At 50.1% G+C, this 21,209-nt stretch overlaps 7 protein-coding genes across 7 annotated transcripts; 4 read left to right on the top strand and 3 right to left on the bottom strand.

Annotated features, from left to right (window-relative positions):
- Window positions 1-546: 546 nt before the first annotated feature.
- N7458_003570 (putative inositol polyphosphate phosphatase) lies at window positions 547-4,447 on the top strand (the record flags this gene model as incomplete). The annotated part of the gene is made up of 6 exons (XM_056906953.1): window positions 547-594; window positions 662-3,008; window positions 3,060-3,269; window positions 3,327-3,586; window positions 3,645-4,312; window positions 4,372-4,447. 6 exons carry the CDS (start codon window positions 547-549, stop codon window positions 4,445-4,447), a joined length of 3,609 nt encoding a protein of 1,202 aa, XP_056771060.1.
- Window positions 4,448-5,156: 709 nt separating this feature from the next.
- N7458_003571 (glycoside hydrolase family 27 protein) lies at window positions 5,157-6,799 on the top strand (the record flags this gene model as incomplete). Its single annotated transcript, XM_056906954.1, has 7 exons — window positions 5,157-5,231; window positions 5,290-5,422; window positions 5,485-5,625; window positions 5,680-5,769; window positions 5,824-6,120; window positions 6,172-6,356; window positions 6,413-6,799. 7 exons carry the CDS (start codon window positions 5,157-5,159, stop codon window positions 6,797-6,799), a joined length of 1,308 nt encoding a protein of 435 aa, XP_056771061.1.
- Window positions 6,800-7,170: 371 nt separating this feature from the next.
- On the bottom strand, window positions 7,171-9,155 carry N7458_003572 (uncharacterized protein; the record flags this gene model as incomplete). The annotated part of the gene is made up of 3 exons (XM_056906955.1): window positions 7,171-7,687; window positions 7,737-9,012; window positions 9,080-9,155. Coding segments are annotated over 3 exons (1,869 nt in total), but the record flags the coding sequence as incomplete, so codon positions are not given.
- Window positions 9,156-9,684: 529 nt separating this feature from the next.
- N7458_003573 (NAD(P)/FAD-dependent oxidoreductase) lies at window positions 9,685-11,210 on the bottom strand (the record flags this gene model as incomplete). The annotated part of the gene is made up of 2 exons (XM_056906956.1): window positions 9,685-10,563; window positions 10,614-11,210. 2 exons carry the CDS (start codon window positions 11,208-11,210, stop codon window positions 9,685-9,687), a joined length of 1,476 nt encoding a protein of 491 aa, XP_056771063.1.
- A 4,200-nt stretch (window positions 11,211-15,410) lies between these two features.
- On the top strand, window positions 15,411-16,730 carry N7458_003574 (DUF3431 domain-containing protein; the record flags this gene model as incomplete). The annotated part of the gene is made up of 4 exons (XM_056906957.1): window positions 15,411-15,865; window positions 15,923-16,014; window positions 16,084-16,446; window positions 16,522-16,730. 4 exons carry the CDS (start codon window positions 15,411-15,413, stop codon window positions 16,728-16,730), a joined length of 1,119 nt encoding a protein of 372 aa, XP_056771064.1.
- Window positions 16,731-16,930: 200 nt separating this feature from the next.
- Window positions 16,931-18,625, bottom strand: N7458_003575 (F-box domain protein; the record flags this gene model as incomplete). Its single annotated transcript, XM_056906958.1, has 3 exons — window positions 16,931-17,443; window positions 17,491-18,259; window positions 18,336-18,625. 3 exons carry the CDS (start codon window positions 18,623-18,625, stop codon window positions 16,931-16,933), a joined length of 1,572 nt encoding a protein of 523 aa, XP_056771065.1.
- Window positions 18,626-19,638: 1,013 nt separating this feature from the next.
- N7458_003576 (GFA family protein) lies at window positions 19,639-20,318 on the top strand (the record flags this gene model as incomplete). Its single annotated transcript, XM_056906959.1, has 2 exons — window positions 19,639-20,144; window positions 20,204-20,318. 2 exons carry the CDS (start codon window positions 19,639-19,641, stop codon window positions 20,316-20,318), a joined length of 621 nt encoding a protein of 206 aa, XP_056771066.1.
- Window positions 20,319-21,209: the final 891 nt, after the last annotated feature.

The following is a 21,209-nucleotide window of genomic DNA, read 5'->3' on the forward strand; positions in this document are numbered from 1 at the left end:
ATGCCCCCTAAGCAACGCAGAACCGGGTGTTCGAGGTTCGACAGAGCTGCCTCGAGAGCAGACGAGAACTCACCACATGGCTGAGAGTGGGACTGCCTGGTCTCCGGCAGTGTTCTTGTTGACAGACAAATCTCGAGGCACCCCGCGTCGGCGTCAGGAAAGGAAAACGCTGCACAGGAACGCAGTCGATCTGCCACTCCCGTGATCGTCCCTCCACTTTCCTCCCCGCCACTCCATTTCAACCCATTCCACTAAATCCTCCATTTCCCTTCTTCTCTCTCTCCTCCTATTTGTCTAGTTCTTCATTTCTCGGCTTCTTTCTGTTTCTTAAATGCCAGCCACGCCGCTTACACTCAGAACTATCCCCTGCGCTCCTCCCGCTTTCTTTCGGCATCCCTGTTGCCTTGTGGCATTTACCCCCACCTAAGTTCTACAACACTTTTCCCACGCCGTCACACAAAATTACATCTCTCCCAGGGACCGACAAAATCAAGCTTATGATCGAACCTGCCGGCTGGTTCTGGCGACGGATTCGTGGTTATGGCCATGGAGGGAAACGACAGGGAACAGGAGAATACTGATGACGCTCCCATTGTATGCTTGCGCCAGCTAATGTGAATATGGCACGCGGAATACACTAAGACTGACACTGCCCCAACAGAGACCTGTCTCCTCTTTGCTCTCGCACTTTGAGAATCTCTCGCATAATCAACCTCGAGCGTCGTCTGCATTTGGTACTAGCCCACACGACTCCTCTAGTCGCTTCCTCAGGACCCCCGAACCCGGCGACGAGCCCCGATCTAGTCGCGCCTCCTTGGACTTGCCTCGGCCATGCTCCCCATGGACTACGACAGGCGATGATAGACCAAGCCGTGAGAATGGACAGAACAATGGCGATCAGTTGCGCGCACGCGGATCCCCCGGAGGTCGATATGGCCGGCCCATTTCGATGAGCATCCACCACTCCTCGCCACAGCTGCCGCCTACCTTGACCGTGCACTCCCCCAAGTCGCCGCCGCGGAGCTTGGAGCGCGAACGTCGTTCACCTCCTCAGGATGATCGTCGTATATCTCGAAGCTCGATCTATCTCCCTCGGGAGTCGGTGTCGGCAGGGGTCTCGCCTGCGCCCAGGGCTCGTCCGGTGACGCCGCAGTTCGAATCGTCGGTGCCTGCAGGGGAGCCAATGGAGCGGCTGTCGCCGGGTATGACCACGGCGAATGGGCGTAGTAGCCCCGCAGACCGGAAGCTGAAGAGTGCATCATTGCCTCCACCAGCAAACCGGGCTGAGAAGCCGAAGATTCCTGCTAAGCCGGCGATGCTCTCGCACCAAGACGCTGGTAGTCTAGCTCCCCGGCAGGATAGACCGTCAGTGGATGATCATGTGTCGCCGTTTAGCACTCCCCCAGGTAGCCCGGAAAAGGCCCCGATCAAGCCGATGTCTACTGGAAAGCTTCCTCCTAAACCACCTGGCCGGCCTACGACGGAACCACCCAGCCGGCGCTCTTTCGATGAACGGCCGCCAGGATTATCAGCCCCTGCAAGGCAGGATCCTAGGGATCTCGGATTCTCCAGGAATCGACCAGCTCTTGAACCTTCTCGAGCTACCAAGCCCTTGTCGGTACAAATCCCGCCTTCATCCCCTGGCTTCATTGACCCTGCGTCAACGGCTCCGCCACTTTTTGCTCAGAGACTCCGAGCCAGTGACAGTTCTTATGACCCCCCAGGACTTCCTCCAAGATCAGCGTCTACGGCAATGCGTCGAAGTGGATTTTCCCCCGCTAGAGACTCTTCACAAACGGTGGACACGCCTGCTCAAATGACACCTCTCGGCCGGTCTGCTCCTTCCTTCCCGCCCATCAGTAAGGAAAGTCAGCCTTTGCGTCAGATTGCGCGACAACAATCACTACCACGCGAGTCGCGCATGCCATCGTACCCGGAGCGGCGTGTGGTTCGAACGGATACGGAAGAGGAGGAGTCAATGGCTGACGAGGGCCAAGTATCAAGGACGGACTATCCTGATGCATCGCAGGCAAATCGTCGACCTCCTCTCTTCAAAACAGGACCAAGCGAGATCCACACCAGGTACGACACTCGGCTGCTTGCCGTGTGTGGTAAGTATGTCTGTACGACTGGATATTTGACGCGCGTTTGGGATCTTACGACAGGAGAGCAAGTCATGAGTCTTAGTCATGGTGAGACGGTGAAAAGCTTGTCTCTAGCTTTTAAGCCAGGTACCGCCCTTGAAGATGAGGGACAGCGCATTTGGCTTGGGACCAGTGCAGGTGAACTTCACGAAGTTGATATTTTGACCAACGCGATTGTGGCTACTCGGTCGTATCCGTCTCGTCGTGAAGTCATCCAGATTCTGCGCCACAAGAAAGAAATTTGGACACTGGATGATGAAGGGCGGCTGCTAGTATGGCCGCCAGATGAGACTGGTACACCTAATATGCAGTATAGCTATTACAGCCCTCATGAGCGTGTTGCACGAGGTCACACATTCTCCATGGTCGTGGATGACAAGTTATGGCTTGCATCTGGCAAAGATGTCTACATATACCGTCCAAACTCCCGGGAAGATTCCGCATTCAAAGTTCTCAAGCGGCCACTGGGACAACAGCATTCCGGGGATGTGACGTCTGGCACTTATACCACCCAAGACGGGGGCCGTGTATACCTAGGACACGCGGACGGCAAAGTCACCGTATATTCCTCAACGGACTACTCCTGCTTGGCGGTGGTGAATGTGAGTGTTTACAAGATCAACTGTCTCGGCATGGTGGGAGACTACCTTTGGGCAGCGTATAAAACGGGCATGATCTACGTCTACGATGTTAAGACCAATCCTTGGACGGTGAAGAAAGATTGGCGTGCCCATGACAGTCCCGTTTGCGGCTTCGTGCTGGACACAAGTAGCGTGTGGACGATGAATCGGCTTCAGGTGACGTCTCTCGGAACGGATAATTGTATTCGGCTTTGGGATGGAATGCTGGAGGATGACTGGCTTGGTGAGTTTTTTAATCGCGAATTCTGATCTTGTTCTGTCTAATGCCGAGCAGAAAACCGGATGCAAACTAGAGATATTGAGTTCTGCAAGTTCCGTGAAATTCGGACAGTCATCGTTACTTGGAATGCTGGGGCTTCGACGCCTGGTAGTGTTCGCACGTCGGATTTCATCCGAGATGCTGTTCACCCAGAGGATCCGCCTGATATCATTGTTTTCGGGTTTCAAGAGTTGGTTGACCTTGAGAACAAGAAGATTACTGCCAGTAAGTGCTTGACTAGATGTTGGGTTCGTGTGTACGTTGACTAACTCTGGTGTACAGAGAGCTTGTTGCTTGGAAGCAAGAAGAAGGATAATGGTGAGAAGGAGCATATGAGTCGGCAGTATCGGGTTTGGATTGATCATCTCACCCGAACTCTTCACGAGTGCATGCCTCTTGAGGAATCCTACGTTCTTCTTCATACTTCCAACATGGTCGGGCTTTTCACTTGTGCCTTTGTGAAGCACAAGGAACGCCATAATATCAGTAATATCAGCGCATCGGAGATCAAGCGGGGAATGGGAGGATTGCATGGTAATAAGGTTTGTGACTGATTATATATGCCTCTCTACCATGGAAGTGTCTAACGAGGTTTTGCAGGGTGCCTTGATCTTCCGTTTCGTCCTCGATGATAGCTCGCTGTGCTTTGTCAACTGTCATCTTGCGGCGGGCCAGACTCAGACTGCCCATCGCAACAACGACATTGCGGCCATTCTCGAAGCAGAGACCTTACCGCCTGAAAGCAGCCTCACTACTCGCACCGCTCAGTTTGCTAGTGGCGGTGACGGTTCGATGATCATGGATCATGAGATCTGTATCTTGAACGGCGATTTGAATTACCGTATTGATGCCATCCCACGTAATGTCATCATCGACGCCGTCCGTCAGAACAACCTCCCCAAACTTCTCGAACGCGATCAACTGTTGGCTTCTCGACGGAAGAACCCAGGCTTCCGACTCCGCAGCTTCACCGAGGCGCCTATCACTTTTGCGCCGACGTATAAATATGATGTCGGCACCGACCAGTACGATACGAGCGAGAAGAAGCGCTCCCCCGCCTGGTGTGACCGCGTTCTCTACCGTGGCCTAGGCCGCGTCAAGCAGTTGGAGTATCGTCGACATGAAGTCCGTGCCTCCGATCATCGGCCGGTCAGTGCGACCTTCAAGGTTCGCGTTAAGACGGTTTTGCCGCAGGAACGCGCGGTGGCATGGGAGGCGTGCCAGCAGGACTTTCAAAATGAGAAGCGCCGGCTGGCTTCTGAGGCTAGGTAAGCTGATGATGCCTCCATTTCTTAGTATGTGCAGGTTTACTAACGATCATCTTCAGCATTGAGTATCTTATTACTGTCCTTGGCACCGATCCCCGCCAGGCTCGTGGGTTGATTCTTGGTCAGGGTCAATAGCCTGGCCTGGCTAATTCTGCATGCTCAACAAACAAGAGTTGAGCACAGGCATTGCAGCGGCGTGGAATATTCTTTTTTCTTATTCCGATTGACATGAGGACCACGGACGTATATTGTACGAGTAATGATTTCACGATAGACATGTATCATGACGGAGCTAGAGCTGCGTTCCCCTGCTACTGTGGGTTCTGGTTGCATTGCGTTTAGTTTGTACAGTCGTATTCAGCTCTGTCGATCTCAACCACCCCCTCTTCCCTCTAATTAACCGTTCTATCGGCTTTTTCTACGGACGCCACAGTGGAGAATCCCTCCGGTGGAGTGATGTCCGGGGTAGACCACTACGCAGTCAAGCTTTGCCTTTCCCTAATACATGCTTCTAATATTCCGGACCCCATTAGGCACTTAGGTTGTGATTTGCGTTCCAGATTGGTGCCTTGAGGTACCTCTACTACCCCTGTTTCACCCTGGCCCCGGTCCGAATCCGGATCCTGCTAGTGATGTGGGATGCCACCCCGCGCCACCCTAGGGATCGGCAGCATGTTTGTCTAGCTATGGACAGGAATTTCGCGATTAATTATCCGAAGTTGTAGATTTATTGGGATCTTCCCCGCTCGCTACGGGAATTTGGCACTATATAGGACGGTGTTTTTGGTCTGGAATCCCTAAGTTCTATAGGCTACTTCGTTGATCAATTGTCGAAGCATTGAATATGTTGACCTCACTCTCTCTGGCGGCACTGGCATTTGTGCCTTCGGCGAATGCTCTCGTTAGAAAAGATGGCGTGGTAGGTCAAAATTTCTCCCTAAAAAGACACCAGAATAGTCTACTGAAGCAAATGATAGGGTAGATTACCGGCCCTAGGATGGAATAGCTGGAATGCGTTCGGTTGTGACATCAATTCGACAAAGGTCATGACCGCCGCCAATGAGATGGTCAATCTTGGCCTGAAGGATCTTGGATATGAATACGTTAACAGTGAGATCATAAGAAGTATTAATTGATGGAGTTCAACAACTCTAACTGAACATTTTGTGTAGTCGATGATTGCTGGTCTGTCAAGAACACGCGGAATTCGACGACGCAACGTATCATCCCTGACACTCAGAAGTTTCCTAATGGAATTTCTGGGGTTGCTGATCAGGTTCACCAGTTGGGATTGAAAATTGGCATTTATAGCAGTGAGTGAGCCTGGGTATCCCCGGACCATCCAGGTTTATAACAATTTCCTTCAGGTGCCGGCGAGACAACTTGTGCGGGATACCCTGCTAGTCTGGGCAACGAGGAGGTTGATGCAGAAGCTTTTGCTGAGTGGGGAATTGACTGTGAGTATCCCATAGTCTCAATTATCTTCACGCACTCTACTGATACATCTATAGATTTGAAGTATGACAACTGCGGTGTCCCAAGTAACTGGACAGACCAGTATTCAGCCTGTGTTCCCGATGGCTCTAGCGAGTCGGGCAACGGTACTTGTCCAGATCTCTCTAACCCTGCACCAGCTGGGTATGACTGGACTCAATCCAAGACCTTCACTCGGTATACAAGAATGCGCGATGCTCTTTTGAATCAAAGCCGAACCATTCTATTCTCATTGTGTGACTGGGGCCAGGCCGATGTCAATACTTGGGGCAATCAGACTGGTAACTCGTGGCGCATGTCGGGTGATATCCAGGGTAAGTTATTACCGGCTATGAATTATAACAGAAGCTGACTCGATCTGAAAGCGAATTGGGCCCGCATCGCTCAAATCGCCAATGAAAACACTTTCAGGATGAACTATGTTGGATTCTGGGGCCATCCTGATCCTGACATGCTCGAGATTGGAAATGGAGACCTTACAGCGGAGGAGAATCGAGCTCACTTTGCGTTGTGGGCTATTATGAAGTCTCCCCTGATTATTGGTACTGCGGTATGTGTGCAACATGAATGTCAAGGATTAACTATTCATACTGATAATCCAACTAGCTCGACAGCATCAATGATGCCAACCTGGCGGTTCTAAAGAACAAGTACCTGCTTGAATTCAACCAGGACCCCATCATCGGCCGCTCAGCTCACCCATACAAATGGGGATACAATCCTGATTGGACATTTGACCCTGCCCACCCAGCCGAATACTGGTCCGGTCCTTCTTCGACTTTGAAGGGTACATTGGTACTAATGCTGAATTCGGAGAACTCTACTTCGACCCGTACTGCGGTGTGGAACGAGGTTCCGGAATTGAAGGGTCATAACGCGTACCGGGTCATTGATGCATGGAGTGGCAAGGATCATGGATGTGTTAAGAAGCAGTATAGTGCTTCGTTGGCGAGTCATGATGTTGCTGTGCTTGTGGTGAAGGAGGCCTGCTGAGAAGAGATTGAGCCATTATCGGCGTGGTATCCTGTGTATTGACTTGAGTAGCTGCTGATTATCTACGTGTTCTTGGCTGCATCTTTTGAGATCAGTGAAGATCCCCAGATGCTTATATGAAATTCATAGAATAGTTGGTCATGGTATTGTTTAGCACGCAAGAGTGATTATGGTAAGTGGCCCTATGGAATATCGCTATCGTGTGCCTCAAGACTCCACAACTTGGAGGATTTCCCCCATAAATAGGATATCGTGTCAATATGTGAAGCATAAAGCATGAAGACAAGTTGCGTAACAATTTTCCATTTCTGGGTATTCATGTGGTCCTTATACCAGTTGACGTAAGTACGGAGCTCACAATGCTAGCTTACCCTTTGCATACTTGAGTGCCTCACGCAAAAGTTCCAGCGAATTGCATTTTGGGCCCGCCATTGGAACACCTGGAGCGGCACGGTTGGCCCGGCGTATACCCGATTCGGATGGTACATTGCAAGCGGCCACAGATCTTCCAAGCGAGCCGACTGAGCTTCTAGGAACGCATATAAATCACCCCAGACCAGACTTCCAAGGATACGCATCTGGCCAATGTAGCCAGGTGACTCGTCCGGTCGGTCGACGCCTTCTTTCGGGTCAAAATGGGGATCGACGGCGAGGACAAAGCCGGCAAAGTCGCCTTGAAGAGATTCGGATACTGTGGCTTGGTAGGAGTCGGTGGTGTAAGATACAAAGGATGCGGAGTCGACAACGAGGAACGCATGTGACTGTAGTTTCAGAGGCAATGTACTTTCGTTGCTTTTACTTTTGCAGCTTTTGCCCTCGCCGTCGTTTTCATCTTCTTCGTCATTGTTCTTGGTTTTGTCATCCTTCTTCACCAACTCGTTGAAATGTCTGGATGGTTAGCTTGCGGCTTTGGGAATACGGATCTTGGGGACCATACTTTTTAGCAGCTTCAATGTCATTCTCGGCGAACCCGAGTTCCTTTCCATCTACCCAGTGAAGTTTCAAATGGGTTCTGAGGGTATCACTGCCAGCCTGGCCTTTACCCCAATCGGAGATGTGTGCTTCAAGTTTTTGAACAAATCCTGCCCACTCAGACTCCGATTGCTCGTGTGTGAGACGGTAGATAGCTAATCCACAGTCTTGTTGTTCATTCTTCTCTTTAGCACGGCGAATAGTACGCAAGGAGTAGACCATCCAAGGCTCATGTGCTATGGAACCACTAGAATTGCCACGAAGCTCCCGTCTCACCTGGTTCTGGGCTTCGAGTTGCTGCATTGCTGATTCATGATAGGATTCTCCAGAGGTTTGGTTACGTCTGCCACCGCCGCGCAAGATCCTCTGGTACATGATCTGGTGACTGAGTGACTTCAACCGCTTAGAGTAAACCTCACCACGCTTAGCATAGTCCGAGACATACATCTCCGCTGGACCGGGGCCATTCCTTGGGGCTTTATTATACCCCCGGTAACCTTCCATTGGAATCATGATTCCGGAGTCTGCACGCACGGAGATTTCCAATAACATATGCAGTCTGTCCATGAATTTCCACTGCGTTGCGTCTGGCTGCCCCATTCCTTCAGTCAAAGACTGATGGTCTAATAGACCCTGCAGTATGGGAGCTCTCAGAGCATCGATATGCTTCGTGACCCAATTATATGCATTCTGGGTCATGACTTTGTAGGATTTGTTCATGTATATGGTCCATAGTTTGGCCATACTGATAGAATCCGCACCGGTCTCGGCTCTTTTCTCATTGAGAACGGTATCCAGCGATTCCCAGTGCTCATAAATGAGGTTAAAGGTCCTGCGAAGATCATAGCGGACTTGCCCATTGTTGAGATACTCAAATACCGCGACCACGGCTGACAGATGCTGACAGGCTATATCGAAATTCTCTGAGAGATGGAGACCTCTCTCGTGCCATCGTTGGTCGCTCAGAGGCACGATGCCTTCCCAGAGACGGGACTTGAGGGAGTGAATGTTTTTGCCGACAAGACAGAGTCGGCTATTGTCTTCCACAGAGCCTATTCGGTTCATGACACGGTTCATAATAGACTCGCCATCAGATCCTGGAGGGTGGTTCTCTTGTGTAAAGCGGATCTCATCTGGGGTCATGGTCCCAATCGAATCGGGACGGGTACCGTCGGGAAGCGATCCCCCCAGAGCAAATTCCATGAAATGAGGAATTGTTTGTGGCTCTAGGACTCGATCGACTGATCGGCGGGACAGTTTGTCAGATTAGCTGACCTCTGGAAGGGAAACATGACCATGCGAACTCACCGATGGACAAATCCCGCTGCGCCTGGATGTGGACGGCAGTGACCGTGGATCCGGTAGCATCCAAGTGTACATACATCGCTCCTCTGTTATTATTGTTTTGATCTATTGAGAGAAGCAGATATACCTCCAGGTGAGTGTTGTGATGGAGAGGAAATCTCCTTTAAAATTTCTCCGCGGCGCCGAGGTTTCCGCCTCCAGGGGGAAGCCATTCAGAGCCGCATGAGTCCCTTAATGTGGGTGGTTGTATTTTAGCGTGGAATGGGGGTCGTAGATTGCCTCAAATAGGTTTGGCGTGGATCGTTGTCGCGCTTGGATTGTTGGCTGTCCATATTTTGGGGGCTATTTAAGCGATCCAGACCATGCCGTATCCAATCCGCCAATATCTAGAGACCTTGGCAAATCCCGAGGTCATGATTCAAATCCAGCAAAAGGCGAAAAACACACCAATTTAGTTTTGATAGGGTACTGGATGATGGGAAAATTAGCTCGAGTCTTTTGGCGATACCGGGAGGCGTTTTCCTCGCAAAGTTTACAGGAGTAGATTCGGACTACTGCCGACAATTATCGTAGTGTACGACTGCTGACTTGAATTGAGATATGATTATTTAGAGATGGAAAAGCCTAGCCGGGACATCTCTAGGTGCCATAAACTTGTTCAGCCTCTCGTCAGTGATCTGATAAAGAGCAGGGAGGCGACCTGTGACATCTTCGCCTGCAATCATGGCACCGAGTAATTCCCCAACAAGCCAGCACTTGTCCATTCCATAACCATTGAAGCCAACAGCCGCCCATTCACCATCACCTGGTCTTCCAGTTAACCTTTTGCCCAGTCTACCCACAAGGGGCATTCCATCAGGTGTAAAGCCCATGATACCAGACCAAATTCGGCGTGGGGTCGTTTTCATAGGCTCCCCCGTTGCAGACTTGAATGTTCCCTCCATCAAAGAGGTCAAATTCTGTGAAGGTAGTGTAGGTACCACGGTGTCATCGCTGATGAGGATTTCTTCTAGTCGCTGCTTCTCTCCACCAAAGAAGAAATCGCCCGTCTTTGCATTCTGGGTCATATAGTACAGTCCAAAAGTGAATGTGCCAGTGGCCGGATCAAATTTGGGCTCGTGGTAGATACTCCAGGAGTGGCGGGCCCCATGATTGGGGAGATTTGGAGAAATGGATTGCGTCGACATAGTGCCTCGGAATGGGAAGACCTTTCCTCGAAGTTGTGGAAGCAAGTGTGAAGTATATGCGTTCGTGCAGTAAACTACTTGATCGGCATGGACCACTCCGCGGGGAGTTTGCAATTTATGGCGGTAATTGGGCTTTTCTGCGTCGTATGTGACGCCAGTCACGGGCGTATTGGTGTCGATTGTGAATCGTGATGAGTTTTCTTTCAATAGCTTGGCGAAAAGCCCGGTGATGATGCGGTAGGGCCATACTGCTCCCGCGGGTTGCTCGCAAGCCCCAGCGGATTCGTTAAATTTGTATTTCTGGAATAATTAGTATTGGGACATTTTTCTGAACGGAGGGAGACACTCACAGCTTTGGCTTCATCTGCGGAGAGAATCTTGAACTGATCCGCTAATTCTGGACAAGCTGCTGAGAACTGACGAAGGGATTCTTTAAAGTGATTAAAAGTGGCCGCTTCAAGGAAGTTCATCACTTTCTGGACCTTGCGCACTTCCGACGCGTCTCGGAGATCCTCGTCTAGGGTAGACACAAATGCATGGAATCTCTCAAGATTGCGAAATGAGAATCGCGTCACCTCTGCGGCCTTCTCTGCTCCAAAAAGGCTTGCAACTGCCGCAAAGTCAACCGCTGCAGGAGAGACCAAGTGCCCGCCATTACGGCCAGTGGCCCCGCTCGTCAATGCACGGGCCTCGAAGAGAGCAATTCGCTTATTGCGGAGTTTGGGGTTGCTCAGGAGAGTTCGCGCAACACTGCAGCCAGTGATGCCGGAGCCAACGATGGCAATGTCAACTTTTGTTGGAAGTTGTGGTGATTGAATGTTGGAAATTGCATGAGTGGGCTCTTGCCAGAATGCAACGGATGGGCCCTTGCGTGGTAGGCCAGGGTCTTGGCTCACCAGAGACACAATCTTGTCGTGGACGGCGGCGCGCTTGTTATCCATGCCCATAATGAAAGTCGATAAAATGAAGTGTCTTTCTCGTGAAGGAATGCTGGGTGACGAGTCTTGAGCAAGTTTGTCTCGACATTGTGCATGAGGAATTGAGCCGATACTTATAGCCTCGCAATCGCATATTACCGCATTTAGTCTATATATGCGTTGACCAATCGGCTTGAGCATCTTCAAGATAAGTCTGATGTTAATCCCCAGGTTCGCGTAGATAGACCTCGATTAGGTATATCTATCGCAGCCCCGCACATTCCCCATGCTCTGCCGACGCGGTAATCCTTGGACTAAGCCTGCCTATTTTGGCATGTCCACCCGAGTTTGGTGGAGGCAGACTATCTCAAAATGCCCCTCGTGTTACCTTTTGATTTTTGAAGCGTAGAAAGAGTAGAATGACTTATCAGATTAGCAATACAGTTCGGACAATGACCATAAGCATGTAATCAGGTTATCCATTCGTGATAACCTGCGCTTTTCTTCTCATGGACGCGTCAACCTTCTCTTTACATGCATTCCCATCCGAGTCATTAAACAAGCTAATCAACGGGTAGCATCCTATCCGTGCCTTTCTGCCCACCCACCGCTTTCGCTTGTGGGTGCGCCCTAAATCCCCGTCATCCCGAAATCCCCGTCGCTTTTTGAAGAAATCGTCAAATTTATCAGCGAACTAGCTAGTTATCAATAAAAAATAGCTCTCCTGCCTCTCTAGCCTCTCTCTCGCGTATAATCGCCCGTTGAATACTATCCTCTGATCTCTGTGTGGGTTCGTAGCCATACATCTTCTTGAACTGCTTGGCTAGCTTCCTTTCCTCCTTCGCCATCTCTTCTTCCTTCCTGGCTACAATTGACCGATTTGCATCGCGAGTAGTCAATATACCAGTTGCACTAAGCAATTTGACCTGCCGCTTGGTGTATTTGCGTTTTATTAGCACCTGCGCGGCCCTGATTCGCCGAATTGTATCCTGCGTCATCGCCAGCTCCTCCTGCTTCTCCCGCTGGTGGGCGAAAATCTTGGTAAGATTCCGCTGCGCCCTATTAGATAGAGCACTAAGCTCCTTTATAATCTTCGCCTGGTTCTTCTCTAGTGCCTCAATAGATTTTGGAGGGCTATTTTCCACACTCGAAGACGAGAGATTTAGTGGTGGTGGTGATGGTATATGCGAGCCCCATGAGCGAAGATCTGGTGTATATAGATCAGGAATCTCTAGTTGATTCGCAAGATTCTCAACAATCTTACTACCGTCAACTGGATAGATACCACGATCTCTAAAGGATTCGCGAATAATTCGCTACGTAAAGGCCTTCTTGCGAATTGGCCCGATAATCGCGAGGAAATCCGATTTCCTATACGGCTTACCACCCTTGAAAGCTAGCTCATTATTCATCAACCGAAATTGCTGCTTATAATTCAGAAAGGGCTTTCCGTCAAGTAGCTAGCAGATATGCGTTGAATGCGGCATAAATGCAAAAGGGATAATCGAATTCTCTTCGCAAGTCTCCAGAAATTCGAGTGTAAGATGCGCGCTATAGCCGTCGAATATAAGATAGCGCTTTTCGCCCCGTTTCACGCGATGAGAGGTCAGACGAATAAAATAATGTAGCCAGGATAGGGCTAATGCATCAGAAATCCAGCCGTTCGGAGAAATAGCCGTCATCGTATTAGGTAGCAGATTTTCGCTACCGTAGAACCAGGCCTCTATAGGATTTTTGCTAGTTCCTTTGAAAATAAAGAGCGGATCTATATGCTAGCCGTCTGCAGCAATACACTCCAAAGCAGTGATATTTTCGCCTCTTTCGGTCTCTACGAGATCAGGGCAAGATGATTTAGACCCGATGACGTTTCTTGATCGCCCTTGACCAGGTTGAAAGCCGCATTCATCGAAGTTGTATACTAGCCGGGCGGGAACATTATAGAGGACAATTGCAAGCTAGTCGTACTAATGCTGAAGAAACCCTGCATCCTCCGCTTGGATTCGCTTCAGTTCCTTAGTCTTCTGCTTCACTAGGGCTAGCTCTAGGTGCTTTGGTAGGCGTGATATAAAGTAATATGCCCAATTCTTACCAACCTGCCTATCTGGCTGGCCCGTTCGCGACAAAGCGCGATTTGCCTACGCCTGGATAATCGCTGCGGTAGGTGGAAGATTCCAGCCATGCATTTGGGTAATCCAATTGATTAGGGCCTTCTCCTGATGTGGCTGTAGGGCGTTTTTCAACGATTTGGTAGGTTTCTTGCACGATCGGGCCTTTTTGACGCGATCGCTCAAGGTAGTGCGATTCACGTCGAATACACGCGCAATCTTTGCGATATTTGATTTTTTTTGGGATAAAACCGCTGTACAGGCTTCGCCCAATCGAGATTCATCAAAATCGCTAGATTTAGGCATATTGGGTGGTTGAATTGGCTAATAGTAGGCTACTGGTCAAAAAGCGACGGGGATTTCGGGATGACGGGGATTTAGGGCGCACCCACAAGCGAAAGCGGTGGGTGGGCAGAAAGGCACGGATAGCATCCTCTTATGATGTCTTCCGAAAAAGAGCGCTGCGTTGATCACGCACACTAAAATGTTGTCCCTGCGTCTAATAAGCACCCGATACACTCACTCCTGCTTCGAGTCGAGCGTTACGAGTTGAGAATTGTTTCGTATTGACCGATCGGCACGAGCGACCCACTCTCATCGCGAGCTCTCCCAAGCGCTCCCCCAGGAACGATCTTGGCACGAGGGAGTTAAACCATGACTTGATTTCTTGAATAATCATTATTTACGGCATAAACTCCGTTGAGCAGTAGAAGATAACCTTAATGCGATGGTTGAACTCCACTATCACCCCTTCCCAGCTTGCCTTCTCGCTCCCTACAGTCTAGATTAGACTTAGGTAGTTGGCTGCCCATAATACTCGCTATTTTCCACTGCTGTGAGTTTACCCATTATTCACCAATAGAAGCTAGAGGCAAGGCTGTTAGTATAGACCTCTAAATTTCGTTTTCCCTTGTCCTTGAGTGAGTCTACTTGGCTGGTTCCTTTATCTCGTCTTATCAGGGCAGATTCATCGATAAAGTGACTTCGTGTGCGATAAGCCCGAGAAAGGAAGAATGCACAATTGGCTGCTAACAGTTAAATTCCTCGGGCGCAGACTGTTGTCGACAATTATTAGAATGGAAATCCAGAGACTGCCAAAATCGGCATTTGACAAGAGGTAATGAACTTTTGTACGGATTTGGCCCAGCTGAGAGCTAACGAGGCGGGCGAGGTTTCATTCCGCAACCAGTCAGTTTAGGAGGGCGACTTTTAGTACTTCGCAGTCCCCTTTAAACCGTGACTGATCACCAGACCGATTGATCTTATAAATAACATTCAAAAGGAACTCGTTCGACCTGTATCTTGTTCTTATGTGTGCCACCCCTGTATTATTTGTAGCTAAAGACTCAAAGCACAGGCCATGGGGCTGAGTTTGGACGATCGACGCCTTTGGCCAGGCAGCCCCGTTTCCAGCAGATGCCGTCACCATCGAGTTAGCGCCGCATGCTGGCCAAGCGTTTCAACGACTATGACAGCGGGAACTCACAGAAATAATCCGTCAGAAGCTTAGCATTCCTTATCCAAGTTTTTAAGTAGGTTGAGTACTCCGTACTATAGACTATTTCGAAAAGTGTGAGCACACAGTACGGAGTATGTACAACAATCGTACAATAGCACGGACTTCCAGCTGATCTCGCGTGATTCTTTGCCAGTTATTCGACTAAAAAGACTGGAGACATCGTCCAAGTTGAAACAAGTTTGATATCCACCCGCCTCGCTCCCAATGACGCGGTGCCTCCCAGACTCGTGCTGCGTGCAGAAGTACCGTAGCCCATCGCGAATACTCCACCGAACATGGACTCCGGACTACCGCCACACTACTGATTGCGGTCGAAGCTGTGCATGAAACAATTGGGTCTTTTCCCTGTCGTTCTTGGGCTAGATTGGCCTATCTCGCCTCATATAGCTACTCTATCTTCCCCCCAAAATCCTGTTGGTGGTTCCATGGAAGTGCCGCCTGGTTCGATGGAGACTCGTTTACGTCAATTTAGACCACCCACTTAACTCGACGATTCAACACATATCTTAGTCTCTGTTTTCTAGTAAAGCATCGAGGCAGGCCCTCTCAACGGTCTCAAATTTCCAATTTACTTCGATTATTCATATCCACCATGAACGCCCCACGATGAACTGGCTTCCTCGCTTTCTATTTCCTGGCCGTCATTCCCGCGAAGCTGGCTCCACCACCGGTCGCGGGCGGCTCTTCGTGTATTTGGCGTTGACGGTCTTCGCGTTGCTACTTTCATATCAGCTGGTTCTGAATCGCGAGTCTTTGAGCGCTGTGTCGAAATGGGCTATCGGGAATGGCTTGACGCATGCTGCCGACCATGCAGCGCCTGGTATTCCGTCGCCACATCCGGAGGACGAGAAGTGGGAGGGTGAAACTGGATCACAGTTTGCGTCGCAGGAAATTCGTGAAAAGGAGCTTGTGTTGGCTGCTATGAGTTACAGTAATATGTCATGGGTGCACGAGAATGTGCCAAATTGGTATACTAATATCTATCGCGCGGACATACCTCCTGGCCAGGCGGATTTGACGGTGCCTCTGAATAAAGGCAATGAGGCTATGGTTTTCTTGACGTATGTCTGCATTTACCTTCATAGGGATGGATGGCCGAAAGCTGATATTGATTGCAGTTATATCATCGATCGCTATAAAAGTCTCCCCGATGTAGTTGTGTTCATCCATGGAGGCCGATACCAGTGGCACAATGATAACCCACTATATGGTATGTTCTCGCACCATATGTACCCTAATTCATATCCCCTTGCCATGAACGAACGTCTAACACTTCCAGACTCCGTCATCTCCATCAACGACCTCCAACTCGACTATGTCCGCGAAACCGGCTACGTCAACCTCCGCTGCTCCTGGCTCGTCGGATGTCCTGCCGAACTCGAACCAGCCCGCTACTTCCGTGAACGGCCAGAAGATAAAGGCCATCCCACCGCTGTCGAATTCCCAGACAGTTTCATGGAACTATTCCCCGGCGAGGAACTGCCCGAAGTCGTTGGCACGCCATGTTGCAGCCAATTCGCTGTATCGAGGGAGAAGATCCATGAACGGGGGATTGAGCATTATCAACGGGCTCGGCAGTTTTTGATTGATACGAAATTGGCGTCGCAGATTAGTGGGAGGATCTTTGAATATGCTTGGCATAGTAAGACTGTCCCCATCCTTCAAGGTTTAAAATGGCAAGAGGGCGACCAGTGCTGACCTGTCTTTTTTTGTGCAGTCATGTTTGGAAAGCCGCCGCAAAATTGCCTCGATGTTCGAGATTGTTATTGCAAAACATATGGATATTGCAACATGACCAATGAAGAGCTGCAGAAGCAGTGGGTGTGGCGAGGGTTGGTCTTACCTGAAGGGTGGCCGAATGTCGATCCGAATGCAGGATTACAGAAAAGGGACGAGATCCCCTCCATGGCATACTGGAGCAAATAAAGCAGCGGGAATACACAGGCAACGCTGGCTCGGATCGGAACCTCTTAGAAAACGATGACAGCCCCAGTTGGATATGCATGATTACAGATTGTTTCGTTATATCATATAGCACATCGCTCATACGCAGATAAATGCTGACCATGGCTAATTTGGTGACCGACTACCCACGCTTCCAATGACAGACTATGTTCATGTAGAAATTATCGCCACAAATCTTGTCGACTGGTGCGTTTGTATCCACTGCTGCTCTGTGGACGTTCCCCATCCTCTGCAGGTACGGCCAGGAACCCGCCGAAGCCGTTGCCCACAAGCACACTCTTCCGAGCATCACCACCCCAGGATCGACTGAGCTGTGCTTCTTGGAAGCTCACCGGCCGTGTCTTCGTACCACTACGTCCAAGTGCGGAATCTGGATCGTACGGCGTAAAGTTCCACTCTAGCTCGTCGAGGCCCTTGCTGTAGACGTTAAGTGGTTGCGCTAGACCACCACCCGCAAATTGTGGTCCATTTTCACCACCTCCGAATAGTCTTGGTGGCGGTGCGAGAAGCAAGGTGTCGGGGAATTGTGCATCGCGGACGTAGAGATCTCGTAGTGCAGGCAGTCCGTGGGACATTAGGGAGGAAATGAGATAGGTGTAGTATGACCCTGTAACGGGAGGGAGCCCATTGGTCTCGGCCTCGGATGTAATCTCGTAGTGGAGAAGTCGAAGTGACTTTGAAAGTAAGGGGGAATTTGCTCAGCGGGGAATGACCGAGTCACCTCCTGCACGATGGACAGGTTTGTAAGCTGCGGAGCCACCGGTAGTATACGGTGTAGAGTAGACGGCAGTACACCGGTTGATGCTAGAGTCAAGGACTGTAGTGCTTTTCGGTTATTTGGGACGGAGAGTAACGCGGCAAGCCCGCTTGCCGTGACATTTGGTGTATCCCGAAGGATGAGCTGCTTGAGTGCAGGGAAAGGGGGGAAATGAGCATTGATTGCGAACGCCGAATCGTCCAGCCAAGAAAGGTCATCCAACGTGAGATCGTGCAGGTGAGGGAACGAAGCGAGACCATTGCGCAAAGTCCCAGCCTCAACTCGCAATCCCGACAGCTCCAATTTCTCCAGATTGACCCAGAGTTGTGATCCTGGCAAGCGTGCAAAGCCTCCCTCAGCTCCATGGCGGTAATTCATGCGGCGAATATCGGGACAACGGGCCATCAATTCCTGCTTCAGCGCCGCACATGAAGGCTCATCGCTGAACAGACCCGATGGGAGGTCGACGAAGCGCAGGCGAGGGAGGACGGAGATGGTACGAGCGATATTGGCCTTGTTGGCTTCGCGGGTCATGTAGGGCATGCGAAGGGAGAGAACCATGTTACCCAGTCCTTGTGATTCGCGGACCGACCGCATGAAGAATTCGAGGCGGACCTGGGGCGCGTCGATAGGGTCGCCATTGCGATCGAAGAAAGACCGGCGTTTGCGTTTCGCGGCGAGCTCGACCTCAAGTTCGCAGTAGTGGACGGGGTCTATGCGGACGTTTGTATAGCTATGGAGAAGAGGAGTCAGTTGGAAGCCAGGGAATGACATGAGCAAGAGAGTTATAAGGTATCGTGGTCGCATACAGGAGAGCGCGTGCCTCTAGGAACCAGCGCTTGCAGACCTGGGCACAGTGCCCAAGATCGCGCATGTCACATAGCATGCAGCCATCGGTCATGGACTCCTCCGAGGTCTCATAGGAATTATCAACCGAGTGTGGACAGACATAGGCGAAGATGTAGGCGAGCACGGGACGAGGCAGCTTTCTGGTATAATCGCGGCCTGTTGTTTTGGCCGAGCGGGGCGGCGTCTGATGCTCGGTCGCAAGCCCCGCACTGCGCCGGGGCCGGGCCCGAAGCCGGTCCAAGAGGCCCATTCTGAGAGATCAGAAAGGGGATCAGGATGAGAAGAGTAGGATGGAGGGCATGTGGGAGAGGAAGAGAGGAAGAGAGGCAGAAAGAATGAAGTGAGCCGAGAAGAGGAAAGACAAAGGGAGGGCAGGACCCGGGGTGTTGGCTGTAATTTGATCGATTTGATGCAGGGCCCGCCCCCAAACCCGCCAACCAACGGCGAAGCAGAAGATCTAAGCTGAAACGCCCAAGGGAATAAGCAGCCGCTGAGGTCGCTTGTTTCATTTGATTCTATTTCCCATTTGGTGGAGATACTGAAGCTCCTGGCAACGCCCCGTGTGCAATTAAAGAACAGCCAATCCGGAAATTGGTCTTTCTTTGCCGTTTATTGGAGACTGTTAGCCACCTAGCACAACGAATAAGTTGGAGTATTACGCCCGTATGCTATTATTGGACTTCCAGGCCTATCACCATCGTAAATTGTGAGCGGACATCCTAGGAACAAGGGTCCTCAGGGACCAGGAACAAGCCTTGTCGATTGGCGGCAGGCTGGTAGCCGGAATGCTATTGGCCCATAAGGCATTGGTATTGAATAAAGACCATGATAGGTTCCATAGCAGAGATTCCATCATAAGTCTATTGTATTGAGTTGGATCTGTGGACCCAAGCAGGCCTACACCATCAGTATCATGACATCACTACGGGGGATACTAGACATGATGGACGAGATATCAAAGTGCAAAGGATGTTCAATGACCACAGTACTAAACAAAAATCAGCAATGCTCTCTAAAGCTGAGCCGATTCAATAGGTGTCTTTGTCATCTTCGGTTCTTCAGAGAAACCATCGAGGCTCGTCATTGTGGCGAAAGTAAATCTCAAAGTCAAGAACCAAGTACATGAACACCCTCTTATGTGGGTCCCTAAACTGACATCATTTCTCCTTGAGCAACCATATAAACTCGGGAAAGCTTTCTCAACTGTGCAAGTCTATCCAACAAGCACCCCGAAGCGCGACATCCAGCCTCTTCCTCGTCATAATGGCTGAAATTGGCGCCCTCAAGAAGGAGAATCCCCTGCCTAGCCCGGCATTCACCAATAATCATAATGAACACACACTAAAAGAAGAGTCCTGGAAGCATCGGGCTCCATATCAAATTCAACCCCCCGAGAAATTCGGACCAGTCAAGTGGCGCGCCAAATGCAAATGCGGCAAGATCTCATATAGCATAAGACAAGACAAACCATTGAATGCGAAGTTCTGTCACTGTCGTGGATGTCAGGTCATGCACGGTGCTCCCTTCCAATGGGCAGCTATTTTCCACAAGGAAGATGTGAACTTTGCCAAGGGGTGCAGCGGCCTGTCGTTTTATTCGTCCTCCGAGAATTCGCAAAAGTACCAGATGCCTACTAAGGTGTCGTGTTCTTTTTGTCATTCGCTTATCATGGATGAGGGGCGGACTGTTTGTTTGTTGTTTCCCCAATTGATTGAGTTTGAGGGCTCGCTAGATGAGCAAAGGAAGCAGATGGAGGCATTTAGACCAACGTATGATTCGCGCTTCTTGCTTGATGAGGATTGTACTAATTCATTGCCTCGCTCTGCAGATGCCATATCTTCTACGAACAGCGAATGATGGATTTCCCAGATGGATCACCCAAATGGTCAGAAATGGATCACAGTAGCCAGCTTCTAAATGACCGGGGTGTTCCCGTTGAGTAACAATGCACCGAGATATGACGACGATAGACGAGGTGATGCACAGCGTGAGGCGGCCGATTCAAGACTCTACGAGTGATACGAACAAAATAATTTCCTCAGATTAGCGGATTTGGTTACGCAAACGATCCAAGTACGTTTGAGAATTCTTCTTTACAACACCCAGCCCGAATGTATTAGTATCGAGACCCTCGTTGTTCCTGTCCCTAATCTTATGGCATTTAGATTCGGACTCATCACCATCGTTGTCAACATGAAAGCAAGTTAAAGCAGAGCACCCCGTATGATAAAATACTCGTATGATTATGAGATGTAGAGTCAAAGCTCTTGAACACGCTAGGGCTAACTCTTCGCTTCTAACTTGGGTCAGTCTCAGGCAGCAAAAATCCGCTGCTTGGATGCCTAATTCTATTCCCGGCCTCTACGAATAGATATCTGTACCTATCACCTACGACTACGACAGATTGAACTAGCATGATGTGTGGCCTGACTAAACACAGGTTTTACGCCTTGCTTGGTATTGAGTAGATAAAATATTTGAAAGTATCTATACGGCAGCTCGGTCTAAAGAAAGGGAGGATATCTATCGAGAGATCAATATCACCAGCCCCTCCTTTCTATCATGAGCATTTCAATCGGCATAATTCGCATGATCATTTTTGGGGTCGTGGAGTCCTCTTCTCCGAACTAGTCAGCGCTGGCGGCCGGCTGTAAGCCGGTTCCTGCGTTTGTAGCTTAGGCCGACCGAGTTGTAATGCCGAGGGAATGGATCCGAACCCCTCGCGGCTAAGGGCAATCAACACCAATATTTGAGTTCTCGAGCATGACATCGGTTTTCCGTTGAACAGAATACACTTTGAGCCTGCATCACACGAATCAAGATCCCTGGAAATA

This window comes from Penicillium daleae (genome assembly GCF_028827525.1).
Source record: "Penicillium daleae strain IBT 16125 chromosome Unknown utg000002l_segment0_segment0, whole genome shotgun sequence".
NCBI classification, from domain to species: Eukaryota; Fungi; Ascomycota; class Eurotiomycetes; order Eurotiales; family Aspergillaceae; genus Penicillium; species Penicillium daleae.